The sequence below is a fragment of the Ascaphus truei genome, chromosome 2 (genome assembly GCF_040206685.1).
Source record: "Ascaphus truei isolate aAscTru1 chromosome 2, aAscTru1.hap1, whole genome shotgun sequence".
In the NCBI taxonomy this organism is placed as follows: Eukaryota; Metazoa; Chordata; class Amphibia; order Anura; family Ascaphidae; genus Ascaphus; species Ascaphus truei.
The window spans coordinates 420,700,911-420,720,205 of record NC_134484.1 but is presented as its reverse complement, the minus strand read 5'-3'; the positions used below and the strand labels follow the sequence as shown (position 1 = coordinate 420,720,205).

The 19,295-nt window shown below is 39.5% G+C and overlaps 1 protein-coding gene across 1 annotated transcript in view; it reads right to left on the bottom strand.

Moving 5' to 3' along the window:
• The window catches only part of LOC142487762 (myosin-IIIa-like), a 171,703-nt gene that overhangs the window by 82,617 nt on the left and 69,791 nt on the right, over window positions 1-19,295 (bottom strand). The window contains exon 10 of the mRNA XM_075587612.1: window positions 7,224-7,379. Within this exon, the coding sequence (XP_075443727.1) occupies window positions 7,224-7,379 (156 nt within the window). The remainder of the gene's footprint in view (window positions 1-7,223; window positions 7,380-19,295) is intronic.

The window sequence follows — 19,295 nt, the reverse complement described above, 5'->3', positions numbered from 1 at the left end:
TGGCAGTATCGCTGATGAGTTTCCTGCATGAACACGGTGTTGTCATTGGCCCACTAAACCTGCAAAACATGAATGAATCTTGTTTTTGGAGTTGGTTATTCCATACACGTAATGACATTGGAGCATGTATTCAGGTTGGAGCAGGTACTCTGTTTGAGGCAGATTTGAGGGACTGATTGGGAAGGTCTATTATTCAATCTCTTGGTCCTGACCAATCTCTTTCTCCTTCGAAAGTTTCCATCATCGAACATACCCATCCACAATGCGTGCAGTGACCAGCACCCGCCTCTCTTGCCGGGGCGCAGTGTTCTAATAAAGCAATCATTAATGCTTGTGTCAAATAGAATTCTTCCAACCTTCTTGGATTGGTGTTCTTTTTGTTGTATGAGTATGTCATAACGATATAAAATAAAGATAGATCTCAGATTGAGTTGCACTCTTATCTCTCCCGACTTGAATGGAGCAATATATAATATTAAAGCTTCTCTATTTGAATCTGAAACTCATCAGCCATTTTATCCCCTTTACCCAATTTTTCAACTCTATCTGTCTATGAAATGTCTGTGAATTGACTGTATAACCTCTGTTCATTTAATGTAACCATGTATTGTTATAACTCTGTGCCCAGGACATACTTGAAAATGAGAGGTAACTCTCAATGTATTACTTCCTGGTAAAACATTTTTATAAATAAATCATATTGGCATAACTGCAATCCGGCAATGTATGGCAAGGAGTAAGCGCCATGTCCCATTCCATTAATGCATAGAGTTTTTTAATAAAGTGTGAAACTGCAACAGTAGAGATGTATGTAGCCATGTTTAAAAATGGTATACAGTTCTCTCTCATGCTGGCAGTAAACCTGGTAAGTATACAGGATTGCCAGCATCAATCATGGAGGTTTGCCCTCACATCTTGGTGAGGTGTCATATGTACACCAGGGGAGTGGTAACATACTCTGTGTCCACTGTTAGTGACACAAGATGTGTGGCTATTCCCTAAGTTATAAAAGACACAGCACTGCCCAAAGTTAGTTGTTCAAGAGTGTGGTTCTATAGTAAGCAGTTTAAGGTTAATCAAGGTCTGCAGCAGTAAGGCTGGCAGGCACAGAGAGAGTGTCTACACTGTGTCCAGGGACGTGGCACAGGTGGTGATCTCCCTGAGGGGAGAGGTGATCCAACTCCATTGGGAGGGCAGAGTCTTCTACAAGTCAGTGCTGTGGAAGGATGAGCGGCTAAGCTGATCGCTGCGAGGGGCAGTTTGCCTACACCATGCAAATAAAGATGCCTTTATTCATCAAAACCCTCATGTGTGAGTGTGGAGTTACTCAGCAGAGGAAGGCACCAAGAAGGAGTTCCACATCAGATCCATCTCCCTGCGGACGCAGAGATCCTGATGAGGTGGAGGCTCTGCACTGGATATAGGTAGGACTCAAGCACACCACCTCAGCTGCCTGTCTTGCTGATATCCCCATACCAACATCATGCGGGAGACTCAGGAGTCCTGTAGCCAACAGGTGCACCACCAGACACAACCATGTAATGGGGACCGGTTAGACCACAGGGGCCAATGTGAGATTGAGTGGGTCCAGCCGGTTCAGAAACACTGTTAAATGTACAAAATCATTAGACAAAGAGACATGTACATCTTATCTTCTCTTCAGACACCTGCTTCATACACTGTAGCATTCAGAGTATCATAGGCAAAGATATTCAGTGCACTACCTGCCAGAAACACACTGAACTGCAACAACACAAACAATTCTGTCTGACCACAAACGATGTCTGTGCAGGCTTGGTGTGGCAAGGGGCACGGCGAGGCAGCGGATGAGGTGGACACTTTTGTGCCGCTGTTAAACATATATCATGCTTTATTAGAACGACAGACCTCTCTGGCGTTTTGGATAAGGATATCACAACAGGTAGTCTGAAGAGATGCTTGATTCTTACAAACAGTCGGATTACCTCAGGAAATGGGAGTCAAAAACAAAATACACACTGCAATAGTGCATTATCCTAAGGCTAAATGCTGTTTACATATATAGCTAATATGAACATTGACATAACAAGGTATGTTGGCAGAGGTAAAAAATGTAATATACCATATGGATGAAAGTAGATATACTATTTACTAAAAAGTGGTGCACAATTGCATACAAAACATGCGAATCAATAAGACGCACAATCTTAATATAAAATGACTGGTAGTATCTCCGTCAATATCTCCTCCACCGGGGGTAAAAATTGGAAACCTACTCACAAAAAGTGGCTAGATCACAAGCCTCAATGTGGAAAGTATCACCTAGCCCTTTTCCTCCATCTATCTGTAAATTCTGAGTTCCAGTTACCGGGATCCACCTTGCCGTGCCATCTCCTCCCAGTCGCACACTGCTCAGCTACTTCCAGTGACGTCACCAGGTCCTTATTCTACTACGGTGTCTGCGCTGTATCACAAATCCTACGCGTTTCGAAACGCAAAGTCCCCGGCGGAGGAGATATTGACAGAGATACTACCAGTCATTTTATATTAAGATTGTGTGTCTTATTGATTCGCATGTGTTGTATGCAATTGTGTACCACTTTTTAGTAGATAGTATATCTACGTTCATCTATATGGTATATTAAATTTTTTACCTTTGCCAACATACCTTATTATGTCAATGTTCATATTAGCGATATATGTAAACAGTATTTAGCCTTAGGATAATGCACTATAGCAGTGTGTATTTTGTTTTTTTCTCCCATTTCCTGAGGAAATCCGACTGTTTGTAAGAATCAAGCATCTCTTCAGACTACCTGTTGTGATATCCTTATCCAAAGCGCCAGAGAGGTCTTTCGTTCTAATATTCATCTAACTGGATGTCAGACCCCAGTGGGACTTTTTAGGCTGCAAATTGGACTTTCACAGGACACTTGCTCTAGTATTTATATATATTTTTTGTAAATTGTGTTTCATAGTGCAAAATCACTAGTTATTTATTTTGTCACTTTTTTGATATTGGTGCTGTGTTTGCACTAATTTTTCACTTGGTTTGAATATATCATGCTTTCTCTGTATTTTAGAACCGCAAAACAGATTTTACAAGCGTAAAACGGCCCTGGTGGTTAAGCCACATACAGTATGCAATGATGATAATCTATAGGACTTTGAACTGTGGAACCCCCATAACATAGACTGAGTATAACCTGGTGTGTTGCATCTATGCTTAAAAAAGGGTTAGGCTAGATTATATAGGACAACAAAAAGGTCAAGAAGGCCATAGGAAATGTACAGAATAGAAGAAAATTCCCAGAGAAGTAAAATGTATTTCTGAATTTTCTTACACACTCGATAATGTCGATACAGGTTGTTCACATATTGAAGGATACATTTTTAGAATTTAGTTATTGAACCTTACACTGTATGTGGTTGTAAATGTTTGTCATGAGGTATTTTGTGATCATAGGTGGAGAGTGAGATGTCTAGAGTAATTAGACTCAGCTTTCCACTATTTGGGAAGGTAAATGGCCCATATCTTCAGTAGGCCCTAGAGCCATTTATGTATAACCATTTGTGTTCAAGCACATTAGTTGGCGGAAATTTTTCCTTGGAGACACTGCACTTTTGAGGCATGCTCTATTTACTCACTTCCACCCTGAAGTGGTACAGAAATGGTTTCATATAAACTTGTTAATATTGGTATCCCTATTGTAAAAGTGATGATAATGTAATATTACAGTCCAGAATATTATCAAACAAATCCACGTCCTTAGAGAATGGACAGTGACAGCTGGTGAAACCTCCCTGAGTGCTGCAACTATTTTGTGTTATTTTGTGTATTCTATCACAACTTCATAAAATATCAGTCACATGTTGGGAAAAATCAAACTCAGTGTACCATTGATGGAAAATTCAAAGAGACTAACTCAGTCTACTATTTGGGACAGGGATGAGAATGTTTCCATCTATGGGCAAAGCTATTCAGTATATGGACAGAGGTGTAGTCAAATGTAGTCTGTTAAGTAAAGGCACATAATGTACTAGCGGTATCCTACCATACATTCAGATTCTAGAATGGAATTTTCCCCTTCCGGTAATAACCAATCTCACCATGAATTTAAAATGAGACGGGGTGGTGGATTTCTCATGTAATTAAATGCCTTTGGGCAGGGGTTCCCAAGTTAAAACCTGGTCGTATCATTTTGGAAGGGAAGATCATATCCTTGAACAACATTATTCCACACAAATATAATAATCAAACATGATCAGACCAAGATAGAGGACGTTATCCATGAACGAGGCTGCGAAAGTGTCCTGGTGGCAAGGTCTCATTGGAGGAAGCGCCACCGTAGCCACTTTGAAAAAGTATTTGATCCACTGTGTGATTGTACTCCTTGTGGTGGCTGCTGTCCAGTGTGTTGTTCAGATTATAATGTGTTGCTGAGCGAAAAAGAATATTACATACTTACAAGTTATTTTAGAAATCAAGTGGCTCTTTTGGAACGTATGTGAAATAAGGGAAATTATGGAATAAGTTTGCACCCTCATGACACATTGATACCAGAGTGATATAAATGCTTCTATAAGATGTGTCTTAATGAAGGAATTCTTGTAAAAGTTCAACCACACTCTTTAATAATTTGAAGATCAGATATTAAAGTATCGTGTGACAATTATCAAGGTCAAAGAGGGGATTGTGGGATAAATATTTATGTGCGTTGACATCGGACATAACCTACAGTAGATACATTCAAGGCATGCAAGTCTGGTACTGAAAAGGGTAACATTAACGAAGAAGTTAAAATACATGTCTGCACTTAACACACCAACAGGATTATTTTTGCATTTGTTTCCAGATTTGATAACCGCACACAAACCACGCTGGGCGAGAGCTTTCCCGCCCCCCACCCCCTCCTCAGAGACAAAAGTTGACAGATAAAATAGGTCAAAGATAATATGACCATGTACAGTAAAACAAAAACTGAAGACAGAAGAAGAAAGATGGGTAGGCATGTGATTGATGTATGGTTATTTGTGACATAGTATAAATATATGTTTTATGGTGTTGGTTTCTTTGTATTACATTCTATCAGGAAGGAACATTATAGTGCTCAGTGGTCCAATCTGACTTACTACCTGTTATTGTTACCATTGAATAAAACAACTATTCTTATGTGAGGATTGGACCTCGGTTCCGAACCCGTGACATGTTGAGTGACGCACCTTATTCTGAGGGTGTGCACAGGAGTCGTGCTTCCAGTCTGGGGGACACCTCACAGATCGGGCTTAGGCCCCGCCCCTGTGACATCTCGAGTGATGCTTCTCGCGTGTGCACTGCGTGCACGCGACACATTACTCCTACCAGGACAGGACTTATGTTCTGCCCCTGCACCGCCTCCCGTGACGCAACGGAGGACTTTCCAGTTCACACTACACGTCGGCGCCGCATTACCAGGGACACGCAAAGTGTTAATACTATCAACTACTCCACACCTGCGATACACTCTGCCCCTGCCAATCAGTGGTCAGTCTATATCTAATTATTCAGTGCTCACAGCCTGGAGTTACTCTCCCATTGGCTACCTGTTCCTTATATGCTCTGCCAGCCCTGATGCAAATTGGCTGAGCATAAACTTTGTTTATGTTACATAGTGCTTGCCTCAAGCATCCTGCTGCCCTGAAAAAATGGTAAGTTAATTTGTTCAGAAAAATTTAACTATAGATGTTAATCCTCATAATGATCTCCTATGTTAATCAATATGAATTGTTAATGGAACATACAAAATGATTATAACTTTATATGAATAATGTAGGTTATAAGTTACAGTATAAAGGTCAGTCATCTAGTATGGAAACAGGTCTAGTTGAACTCTCATAGTTGACCTCTCCAACTCTTCTAATCACTTTAAATGGCCCTGCCATTTTGCTAAAAAAAAATTATCTCAAGGGGAGAAAAAGCATAATCTTGCCTCCAGGGTAGTAGGTCTGATATTGGGCTCCCCAGTTATAAACACACAATCCCAGCAAGATCCCCAGTTATAGTAACATTCTTGGGCCAGTTGGATATTTTTTAGTGGCAAAATCAGATAAATCTCAATTTGAGATCCAGGACATTAAAGCACAATTTAGATATATCAAAATTAGAAACTTTTCCTTTTACTAAAATACATTTGCTGTACAGGAGTTTGAATAGTGAGCAGCTTATAGAAGGCTGCAGGACCGTCAAAACTGAGGAAAGCATACTGTACATGAAAGTAACTTACAAGTATCTGTCTAAAGTAACACATTAAAAAAAGTATCTTCCAGGGTTTGGTTAAACATCTCTACCAAACCATTTCTATGGGGTTGGTATACAGAGATTCAAACTAGGTTTACCTTAAGCACCATCAACACATCCTAAATAAGTTGCAACATGTACTTCATGTCTTGTTATTGAAGTAATTTAGGGAGACCTACCCTGGGAAAGATCTCAATCAGTTTGGTAGTCACTTATTTAGCAGTGGCTCTGTGTAATAGGAAGGCTTCTGGATACCTACTTTTTAACCACAACCAAAATCAATGTGTACCCATTTGCTGAGTTTCTAACGGTCCCACGAGGGCTACCTCAATCTTTTTTTAAAGGATGTATCAACCAGTGGCCAATCAGTCAACTAGGCCAGTCCATTAAAATCCATTGATTATCCAATGTGTTAAAGAAAGCTCATCATTATGTAAAATATAGGGGGCAGTGTGCATCAGCTTAATATATTTACAATGCCAGGCTTTATATAAGCTACTGTACATATAAATCTGTGCATTTTGCCACTGTGATAATACAACATATCATCGTATAACTGCATACATCATAGACATTCCATTTGATTCAATGGTAATGTTGGCTCAGTATATCACAATCTATCTCAATACAGTATATATCTGGATCTATTTACAAAAGTGTAAAAGTTGCAAAACTGGGGAATAAATGTGCAAAAACAGTGCTTTGCAGTAAATATTAAAGAAAATGGATCCCACTGCAAGCAGTTGGAGGGTGTTCATCAAGAAATATGGTGCAAATTCAGTTTTACAGCTGTGTGACGAATGTATAAGAAAAGTCTCTATATTAAGAGGAAAAGCAGGCACTCGCATGTCACATGAGGATCTACATTGGAGCTATGTTTGGTGACACTTGAGAATGAGCCATCAGTAATATTTAAATATACAATATTTTTATCAACATAAACATGGCAAAAATAGACATGTCTTACCTCTTTTTCTCCATAATCCCCATTTGTTGGTGAATATCAATGAATTCCATTAGCAGTTTTTGCAATGCTTTTTCATTATGTCCAATTTGCTTAATAAAAGTGTGCTCCAAAATATCGCAAACTGTTGGGCGTTTCTCAAAATCCTTTGTAAGGCATCTGTATTAAAGAAAAGGGTTAGCAGGACCCTTGGGAATTTTAGCAAAAACGATTTCCTAATTGTTTTAAATATTTAAGATAATATGTGCTCAGATCTTAATCATTTGTATACAAATTTAAATTCATGATACATACACTTATAGTTGTGTATTTAAACTAGCATCACTCACAATAACTAAAATAGCAAACATATTATCACAAATAAATAAACACTCCATGAAAGTTTACAAAGATTTTCAACACCTTGATACCAAAGTTCAAGCAGTTTGCCAGAATTGTTTGGCAAATATTGGTACTTATTTTTAAATCTGTGTATCAAAAAATGGCCTTTTTTTTCTAAAATGACTCAAACTTTTGAATTAAACAAAAACTGCAAATCGAACTGGAACAGGTTCACATATCTCTAACAAAGACTTTAACTCCTTAAACAATGTCAAAGTTTTAAATTATTCCCTGAGAAAAAGGTAAAATAAGGATATGAGAATGTTTGAAGTGTAATTATTTTGGTCCTGAAGAACCAGGGCCGCCAACAGCGGGGGACAAAGGGCACTGGCGTCCCGGGCCCCGTGGGTCAGGGCCGAGCAACAGTTATTTAAATAAATTTTTTTAAAAATAGTAAAAAAAAAAAGTTTTTAAAAAATGGCGGCGATTCCCCCGCGGTCCCGGCGCGCATGCGCAGGGCAAGCAAGGCCTGCTCCCCCCCTCCCCGGCTCCCCATGCGCATGCGTAGGGCACGCTCCCCTCCCCGCTCCTCCTCTTCTGCGGCCTGCTCCCCCTTCGCTCCCAACGTGGAATGGAGAGGGAAGTACCTGCTCCTCCTGTGGCCTGCTTCACCCCCCCCCCGCGGCCAACTTCCTGCACGCCACCTGAGTCCACCCCTCTCGCGCCCTCCGAGCCCACCTCCTGTGCCGCCCCCCCCCCCCCAAGCCCACCTTCTGTCCCGGGCAGCTGCCGCAGGGATATCTGGGGCAGGAAGGGGAAGCGTCTGGCAGCAAGCTGCACCCACCCGGTCAAGGTAAGTCACTGTCCCCCACTGTCACTGTCACCCACTGTCACTGTCACCCACTGTCACTGACTGTCACCCACCCAGTCACTGAATGTTACCCACCCAGTTACTGACTGTCACCCATCCAGTCACTGACAGTCACCCACCCAGTCACTGACAGTCACCCACCCAGTCACTGACAGTCACCCACCGTCATTCACCCACCCACCGTCATTCACCCACCCACCCATCATCATTAACCCACCCACCATCATTCACCCACCCACCCACTGTCATTCATTCACCCAACTGTCATTCACCCACCCACCCACTGTCATTCATTCAAACTGTCATTCATTCACCCACCCACTGTCATTCATTCACCCACACACCCAGTGTCAATCATTCACCCACCCACCGTCATTTATTCTAACCGTCATTCATTCACCCACCCACTGTCATTCAATCATTCATTCACCCACCCACCAACTGTCATTCATTCATTCACCCACCCACTGTCATTCAACTGTCATTCAAACTGTCATTCACCCACTGTCATTCAAACCCACCCACTGTCATTCACCCACCCAACAACTGTCATTCACCCAACTTTCATTCTACTGTCATTCACCCACTCAGTCACTGTCATTCACCCACCCAGTCACTGTCATTCACCCACCCAGTCACTGTCATTCACCCACCAAGTCACTGTCATTCACCCACCCAGTCACTGTCATTCACCCACCCAGTCACTGTCATTCACCCACCCAGTCATCCACCCACTCACTCACTCACCCAAACTCACCCACCCAGGCAGGCAGTCACATGTCTTTTGTTGAAAATATAAAAATAAACAGGTTGCATTGTAATTTTTTTTCTGTATCACAATAAGAAAACAGTTACAGTAAGTAAAAGTTGCGCGCTAAAAGATATTTTTTCGTGGTAGTTGCGCTATGGGTTTGCGGGGGGGAGGGCCTGCTCCTGCTCCTTTAATTTGTCCCGGGCCCCATGATTTCTGTTGGCGGCCCTGTGAAGGACTTTAATGTTGTCGTATTGTAGATTGTAATAGACCAACAAGAGATTTCCTCGTGCGATAGATCTGTTCTCCTCGTGTACTGTATCGTGAAAAAGAGTTATCTTGGATTTTAAAAGCAATGAGTGTAAAGAAGAAGAAACTTGCAGTTTTCCAGGCTCTGTAAACACTAATACAGTACATCTAAAAGAGCTCTCTTGTTGTTCCATGTATAGGTATCACAGCTAGAGATGGGTGAATCTGTTGAATTTTGATTCACATTTTATTTTTTTTAATTTCTGGAAAAATGTAAAAAACATGGGGCATATATATATTTTTATTTAAAGACCTAGTGGCAGCTTTTGTGGAACGCTCACCATTTTGTTAATATTTGAAAATGCGAATAAATGTCATTTGTGACAAATAAGAGTTTTGGTGAAAAAAATGGCTCTCTCTAACCATAACCTACGATGAATCTAATGATTGAAAATTACTGTATGGAGATGGGCAACGCCCGGTGTGTAAAATCAAAGGGACCTATTCTAGTAGCTTTGAAGTGTGGAAAACTGCTTCTAAAGTGCCCTTTCCGATTGGATTGGCATGCTTTGCTACTATGTAAGCCCTTCTTGCATGTCCAATCCATGTCTAAAAGGCTTTTTTAGAAGCAGTTTCATTCCGGCTCTGCTAATCCGATTGGTTTGTCAAGAATGCCTCCAACTCCAATTTTTTTTGACAAAATCTGCAATTCTCGTAGCTCCGTTATCCAAACCACTTCTAAAAACTTGCATTTTTTTCCCGCCACCTCATGACGAGATTGGTATTGTGAGTTACATCCAGCGCCTGAAATATGCATTTGGCTGAGAGCAAAACCCATAAGTCAGACTGAAGATGGAGTTAGCACCACCTCAGGTTATTCTGATTCTAGAGCAAGTACGAGCCAGGCATTTTTTAAATCAAGCAGGGTTGTCACTTTTTATAGAAGCGGTTAAGAAAATGCGATTTGCAATAGAGAATATGTTTTTTTCCCTACATTTCCTTTGGCTACTTCTGAACATGCTAAACCATGCGGTTTGGCATGACAACTTCAGATCTACGAGAATAGGCCCCAAAACATTCTATTCGAAAGCCGAATACAAAACCCTTAAGAATTTTTTGAACCAAATCAAAAAAAGTTTAGAACCAAAACACCAGGCTAAGTGCCCATCTCATATTTATTTTTCACCATCTTTTTTAATAATTTTTTTAATATACGTTTTTCAGTTATATTATTTTAGTTTCCTAATTGTTTTGTTTGTATTTATTTTAAGCATTTTATTCATGCTTTATTATGCTATTTTAAAAATGTTCCTACTTATTTTTCTTTCTATAATTTATTAAAAATCCAAAACCAAACAAATCGAGTTTTGGCAAAAACAGGACCAAAACAAAGGCACAAACATTTTTTTAGAAGTGAAACAACAGTCAAAACACAAACATTTATTTAGAACCAAAACCCAAATGAAAGTGCCCTATTCCCACCCTTAGAAAAGTATTACTAGTGGTACTACAGAAACTAACAGATTTGAACCATACAGGAATTCTTACAGTATTTAAAATTAATGTAACTGATACCTGTATAAAAACAAATTAAGTTTTTTTTACATATAGCAAATGTATTCAGTTAAAGGAAAAGTCTATAAAAACATTGCCAATTTTAACTGGTATGTGGTTGTCTCAACACATAATTTGTGAGATATACTGTATAAGGTACAGCCAGTTGTATCTCCAACCTGCCCCCAGCAAATATGCTGATGAACCGTGGACCAAACGTGGAGCAATCACAGCAAAATACCGAGCAGGGGGGAAATGCCCATCAGGATTAACACAGCGGGCATCCCTGCTTCTGAATGGGATGCCCGCTGTTTTAGTCCTATCAGTCTGGAAGAGATGCGCAGTGAGAGTAGACGGAATAAGTTACCTCTAACAGGCGATCACACAGCTTTTATTTTAATAACATAGAATTGTAGCACGGGGTCTCTGCAGCTGAACCGCATTAATTTCAGCCCTGGGGACCCCCTGCTTCTCGTGTTACAGGCACCGGTATGGGGTGCCGGTATCTCTGCCAAGTTTAAATGTCCTGGTCACATGGGAGAATTAAACAGTGCAGAGAGATACTAGCACCCCATACCGGGTCTGTAACTCGGGAAGCAGGGGGTTCCAAGGGCTGAAATGAATGTGGTTCAGCTCCGGAGACCCCCAGCTTCAGTACTATGTAATAAAAATAACATAAAAGTAGCTTCGGTTAGCCGCTAAGGTAATGACGCTGCTTTTATTTAATTTTTATTACATAGTATTGAAGCAGGGGAAGGCATAAAATGGGGGATTGTATCGCTAAGGAACAATTGTGAGAATAGAACATTTATTATGGGAATGTAATATTACTGTACAGTATCTTTCGTTGGACTGACATGAAAACAATGCTTATGTTTTCCTAAATACAGTCTTTTCTTACATCTGAGCAAGTGAAACAATTCACTCTCAAAAGCAGCTCAACATGAAGCAGCTGAGGCCTTCTTCAGCGGCTTCTTCCCGAGCCGCAGCAAAATTATATTTTTTTCTGTTGCTCTGTATCAAGGCACTTGGTTTACATGTTCCCTGTGTGCATGCTGTTCATGCTCTCATCCTGCTCTACCTTTAGCGCGGTACTTTCTTGGTGACCGTAGTCTGAAGAATTGTCATTGAGGGAGATTTTCTAACCCAATCTCGTTAATCTCCCCAGTTCTATTCAATATATATATGTCAAAGCCCTACAGGACATTATCCGAAGAAAACCAATTCAGTTCCATTAGTAGACAGTTGATATCCAGTTGATGTCGGAAATATGTCAACCTAGCCTATCATCACGGTTAACGGTCTGAATAATTGCCTTAGTGACATCTCTAATTTGAGGGCATTGGACTGGCTACAACTTAATGCCTTTAAATCCGAGCTGCACTTGATAGACCCTAAAGCACAAACAGATGCTATGAGTAACGCCTTCAACAATCCAAAATCAATAACTCCGCCATTCCAAGGAAAGAGAAGGTGAGAAGCCTTGGAAATATTTTTGACAAAACATAATTGGTCAGCCTTATATTGCAGCTATTGTGAGAAACTGTTACTTCCAAATCCATTGGCTCCAAAATATTAAAGTGTTTCTCTCCAAAACCAATCTACAGATAGTAGCATAGGCCTTGTTCCTCTCCAGACTGGATATTGCAAATTCTCTGCTGATGAGTCTCCAAAAACATAATATCAAAGACCTGCAGCTGGTGCAAAATGCACAGACCATCTTATAGCAGGCAAGGCGATATTACAGCTCACCAGTGCTACAAGATCTGCACTTGCTCTCGGTGAAGCAAAGGGTTCATTTTAAGATTTTGGAGAGAGAGAGAGAAGAAAGAGAGAGGAGAGAGAGAGAAGAGAGAGAGAAGAAAGAGAGAAGAAAGAGAGAAGAAAGAGAGAAGAGAGAGAGGAGAGAGAAGAGAGAGAGAAGAGAGAGAAGAGAGAGAAGAGAGAGAAGAGAGAGAGAAGAGAGAAGAGAGAGAAAAGATAGAGAAGAGAGAGAGAGAACCTATTTTACTACAGTAAATGACTAGGAATCATTACAATATACTCTCCATCTCCTATTCGCATATATCACAGGTATCTGAGGCATGCTCCTTTTTGTGCATAGGTGTCTCTCCACATGTTGTTTAATGGTGGGTTTGGGGGGATATATATAGCACTTGGTCCTATAATAAAATAGGATTCTCTCTCCCTTTCCCTCTCCTTCTCAAAATACAGCTCAACCCCGTTATAACGCTGCGCTTGGGGTCCAAAGAATCACATCACGCCATAAGCAGATCGCGTTAGAAATTATGTACAATTGTATGCATTGTAGAATAAAGTATTTAAGATTCCAATAATCGTGTTGTAAAGTATTCATAAATAAGAAAATTGGGAGCCACGCTTGCATCGCATTATAAGCGGATTTGCTTGTAACGGATTGCGTTATAACGGGGTTGAGTTGTAGCACTTAAAACTGCATTAGTTAACTTAAGTAAACACTTCATTTATTTAATAATGGGACTTTGTGGATCTGCGCCTTAAAGTTTATACATGAGCACACCAAAGTATAGATTGGTTTTAAGTAATAACTTTTTCTGGTACAGAAACAATTAAAAAGCAGGACATTTAAGGTAAAATGTAAACATTCTTTACATTGCTGTACAATCACACATAAACAAGCTTCTACTATTTCTCATAACCTTTCTTTTGAAAATACCTATTTGTTTGCTGTAGAAAATATTATATCCCCCCTAGATTTTGCATCAGAAATGTACATGCTGCTCAAAAGCAAACAGTAAGAACCAGAACAAACTAACAAAGATAAATGTCAGAGTAGTTTGGTATGTAGGTTTAAACTAGAAAATACATTGAATCTGCTCAGAAAAACATTGTAAATTGTAAACAATTGTAAATCATTTCTTAATTGTAATAGAAATTTCCTCAACAACCTCCACACATACAGTACACACAAAAAAAAAGTAAGATGTTATTGTAACAAAACATAATCGCCAGTATTGGACTTCTGCATCTTCTCTATTCTAAGAGCTTTATACACAAAGCTGGGTTAAATCAGTGCTAATAATGTGCATCACCTACAACAGTAATGGATGTTATTTTAACTGAGCTTAAAGCGTATTCTCAAACCTAAGTACATGCAAAAATAATAGCCAGAATACATCCTAGCATAAGTTTATCAACACATTAACAAAACATTGCATTTACTTCCAGTGATGTTAAGTCTGTGTTAGCATTACCCCCGATCCAGAGCCTGTCAAATACCTTTATTGGAAGGGAGGGGGGGGGAGGAGGGAGGGAGGGAGGAGGAGGGGAGGAAGAGAAAGAAGATGAAGGAGAGGAAGGGGAGAGGAAGAGAGAGAAGATGGAGGGGGAGAAAGAGAGAGGAAGCGGGTAGTAAGAAAGAGAAGGTGAAGGAGAGGAAGGGGAAGAAGATGAAGTAGAGGAAAGGGAAGGAAGAGAGAGAAGATGAGGGAGAGGTAGGGACATGCTTGAAAACGAGAGGTAATTCTCAATGTATTACTTCCTGGTAAAACATTTTATAAGTAAATAAACTAAGACAGGTGCACAAAATGAATAATATTAAAATGTATTGAACATGTATTATTTGAACCATCACTATTTTAGTCCTCCTTTCAACATTTCAGTCCATTTAGAAGGGGTAGCCTAAACATTGATGTTTCACTTCATGCATCTTTTATACATTTTGATTAAAACATTGCATTAACTAACAGTGACGCTAAGTATTTCTTAGCATTACCCCCTATCGAGAACATGAAAAAGCCCTTTATCAGGAGAGGGAGGGAGGAGGGGGTGGAAGAGAGAGGAGAGGAAGGGGGGGGGGGGAGAAAGAGAGAGATTATGAAGGAGAGGAAGCAGGGAAGAAAAGAGAGAGAAGATGAAGGAGAGGAAGGGGGAGGAAGAGAGAAGATGAAGGAGAGGAAGGGGGAGGAATAGAGTGAAGATGAAGGCAAGGAAGGGGGGAGGAAGAGAGAAGATGGAAGAGGGGGGATGCCGCCGAAGCTATCGGAGCTCCGCGACGGACCCGGGAGGTGGTGACGGCCATCTTTGCTTGTGCTTTTTTTAAAATAGAAATGAATGCATCATACAAGTTAAGAGTTTTTAAAATATTAAGAATCAGAAATGGAAACTTATGAAGTTATTATAGATTCCTCTATCAGAAATGTGAATTATAAGTAGAGATGGGCGAACCTTTCTGAATCAGATTCGCATATTTTCCTTGGATGTTTACACCTACTGAACACACAAAATGTCACATATACAGATTAAATCAATACGTTTGAGGTGTTGCTACATAAAGGGACTTGGTGCATATATTATCAATTTATCAAATAGGTCTATGTATTTTACCTTACCTCACGTTGAAATGTGCCTTTTTGATTTTTCATGTCTAGGTGTATCATGGATTTAAATCCGTCTGTGTCACAATTGGGATTGACAGAACATTTGAGGGATTGGTTAATTATATTAATGCTACTATTCAACTGGAAAAGTTAGTTGCAGGTCATAGCTGACTGTAAAAGTTCATGTTTTACATGATACTGCTAAAATCACAAATATCATACATGAATTACACAGGGATGCACATGAGTCTTTTTGGCATTAGTCCCCCTGCAAAGGCTTGTTCATTCTATAATTTTGATTGCTTTAACTGAAATTATTGTAATCTTTTTATTGGTATACATTGTGAGCCATGGTAAATTCATGTTACCTCAACTTAATATCTTGTCCACAAAAAGGAAATTACGGTAGGTTACTGAGTGTTGTGGACTGTATGAATGATACTTAATATTTTGATGCAATCACCAGAAGAGGTAGTGTGAGGTAACTAAAGAACAAAGAGTTAATTATATAATGGACTTCCTGATGACTGTGTAAACTTATGCTGTGTATAATGGTTACTGTGCAAAGTGGTTTGGTTCCTTTGACTTAGGTCACTCCTTAGCGTGCCAGACGGGACTGATAATTCAACCCTGCAACCTTTATTTGTACTCATCGGGGTACTTGGATTACAAATGCTTTGTAACCCATCTGTGAATTCTGAAGATCATCATAAAGAGTTACCTAACACAATGGACTGAGTGTGGACACTGTTTAGGTGGTAGAGTTGTATTGAAATGTAAGTATGTACTGTATGTGACGTGTGTGCGAAAGTTAACGACTTGAGCTAAGATCATGCATCCTATGCTATTAACTATATAATTGTTTTGTTTCCTCTTTTCTCTATGCAGTGGAGGAAATACAAATGACACAGTATGAAACTGGTAGTGTAGGAACCTGCTGAAAGGGTCTTGCCCTGACGTGGTTGCAGACCTAACATGTTTTTGCCAAAAGATTGACCTAAATTGACCCATACCTATGAGAAGAAAAACATATAGAAATGAATCAAATAATGTCATATTGGATGTGCATCAGGGCTTCTTTGTTTACTGTGGTATATTTGAGGTCACTTTCCCAGTAGCACTCCAGTTGGAACAATTAAATACATAAATATATAATACTGTGGCACTGGGTTTTGAGCTTGCTAAGATTGTGTATGTGTAAATGTCTTAATACAGTATGTGTACTTATAAATTTACAGATTTCAGATACTTGTCAAGATAAAACACCCCTACAACACAAAAAAAATATACCCCCACTAAAGTCTATGAGGCCTATTCTATAAGCTTTGATAAGCCACTATGGCCTTTTCGGACGAAATGCCTAATACTATTCTGAAAGCCTTGATAAGTGGGCAATAAAGGCATGAACCACCAATTTTTGCAGCCGTCCAAAACACGTGTGAGCAGCAATAAGCCACTTATCGGCATGTTCTGAAACTCGTGCAATCCTAGTAGCCCCGATTAGTTTATTGAGGCTAATCGTGGCTCTAGAATGGCGAGTTTCTCCCAAAATCCTCTCGCCAGGAAAAGGTGGCATGAAGCTGGGGAGAAGCTGCCGAGAAGGCAGCGAGAGAGGACTTTAAAAAAAAGGCTTTTTTCCTGCTTTGGATTGATGCCGGGAGTCTCCGGAGCTGATACACATTAATATTAGTATGTAAAATGCCTTTCCACATTTTGTCTGAAAAAAACCAACATCTGCTTTTACAAAATATAGCATTTAATAAATTTTCCTTTTGCTTAGTTGATGTTTTTCCATGAAAAAAGATGGTGTGTAACTAGAACGAGTTTGATGCACCACTATTTTCTCATGTAACCACAGTAACAAAACAGTATTACACCCAGACACAACTTATATTTTCTGAAAGTAGACTATTAGTGGAATCTTGGGATGACTCACTTTAAACAGCCATATAAAGGTAACTATGTTAATTGTACCTATCTATTAAATATATTGTGAGAATTTTGGGATATGTTTTTACGCTACGGTGTGGGTGCATTTTAATGCCCCCTCTAAGCACGATATTATTCTTACAAATCTGTGAGTAAAGTAAAATGCACAGGATACTACCAAAGTCAATCAAGGCTGATGCAGTATTTGTAACAAAAAATAATGCAAATGTGTGACTTCAACTTTAGAAAGACAGCGCACGACGGTCCTGCAGGACACAGTGGTGCTTTCAGAGAGAAGATAAAGTCAATGGTTTAATTCTATATAAGCAGAAGACTCATCATTGTGAAGTTTATTTACTGATAGAAGTGTGAGGTTAATACTAACAGAAATAGAGTCAGTACATACTGTATAGTCGACGAGTCCCAGACCTAGGCACATGGATTGGGTCCTTACCAGGCATAATGTACTTTACCAGAGAGCAGTTTTTCAGCAGGGGTCCCTAGGAAGCCTTGGGTTCCCTGAGCATTCCTAACGGGTTCCATGCAATGTCATTTGAAAATTGTACCAAATAAAGAAGAATTTACAATGCAGCTAATCTCAGCCAAGCTAGTAGAGACGGTTGGGGTTCCTGACAATTCATCTGATCTCAGACTCGCTATTTGAGATGGTTGGGGTTCCACAGAATTTCAAAATATTAAATTATAGAGTTCCTTAACCAAAAAAGATTGAAAAACACTGCCTTAGAGCAACCATATCTGATACAGCTATAGGGCTACACTTCAACAGTATCAACTTTTCTTGGAGAATTGAACACAGTACAACTGTTGCTTTTCTGCACACTGTTGCTTTTCTATACAATGTTTAATGTATCTAAGCTTTTTGCCATGGGGAGTACTAAATCCGAGAGACATAATATACATACATTTTTACTTAAAAATTACTAAATATATATTTGATCCCAGTTTACTAGTTTCTTCTTAGAAGTTAACCTCTCACTAATGCACCCTACTATCCCCTCCTCTGCTTAACGCATTATATATAAATACATACACCTATACACACATACTGTCCCGGCAAGCTTTATTCTAAATATATATATGTGTGGATAAATGGAAAAAAGAGAAGAGAGAGCGCAGCCCCATGGCATAATAACGTACATTTATTGATGGGAAGGAAGGACAAGGGAGGGGGGGGGAAGATTATGTGAACACATAAGAAATATTATGAAGGGATTAGAAACACATAGTGTGTCCCAGCACTACAAAATAAAACACAACCAAGATCCAGGTTGTCTGAGATTTTGGGGGTTAGAGCAGGTGACACAAGATTGGAGAGGGGAGGACTTTGTTCAGAAAATGTCTAAACGTGAATCATATTGGATTTTCACACTGCAATCATTAGCACCGAAAGGATTAAATATTGACATGGAGATTTCATAATTTTTCTGATCCCCAGTTCTCTATTCATCCCTAGAAGGGTTACACATTTATCAGTCTTTATACAACCCGCATTAAGCCCTATTAGTGATTAAGAGGCTTTATTTTATCTTTTTTATTCATCCCTTTAGTAATCCAATACAGAATACTCATTCCAAGCATCTACACCAACATGGTTTTAAAAGTCAATTTTATTTCTGTTTAATTTCTGTTCCTAAACACAAGGGAAGAAGAGGATGTATGTTTATATGTATACACAAGTGTAAAATGTTGTACATTGATTTATATCTCTGTTTCCATAAGTATTTTATATGAGTGAGCATCCTTATAAGAACTTTTAAAGTTAATGCCTCTTTTTTATAATGTAAGATATGTTAGAAGTAAGCATGAGCATAAGTATAGTGTAGAATTGTCTGTACACAGTTAAATACATGAATCTGACAGTAACCAATAACATGGGAGCAACCAGTATAAATGTACTGTATGCTAATTGGATCCATACACCACTGAGGAAGCCCTGTGGTGAAATGCGTTTGGTGGATTTTAGACATTCACAGCCACCGTACTTAGAAGGAACAGGACTCTGCCCTATCAGCTCAGAGGAT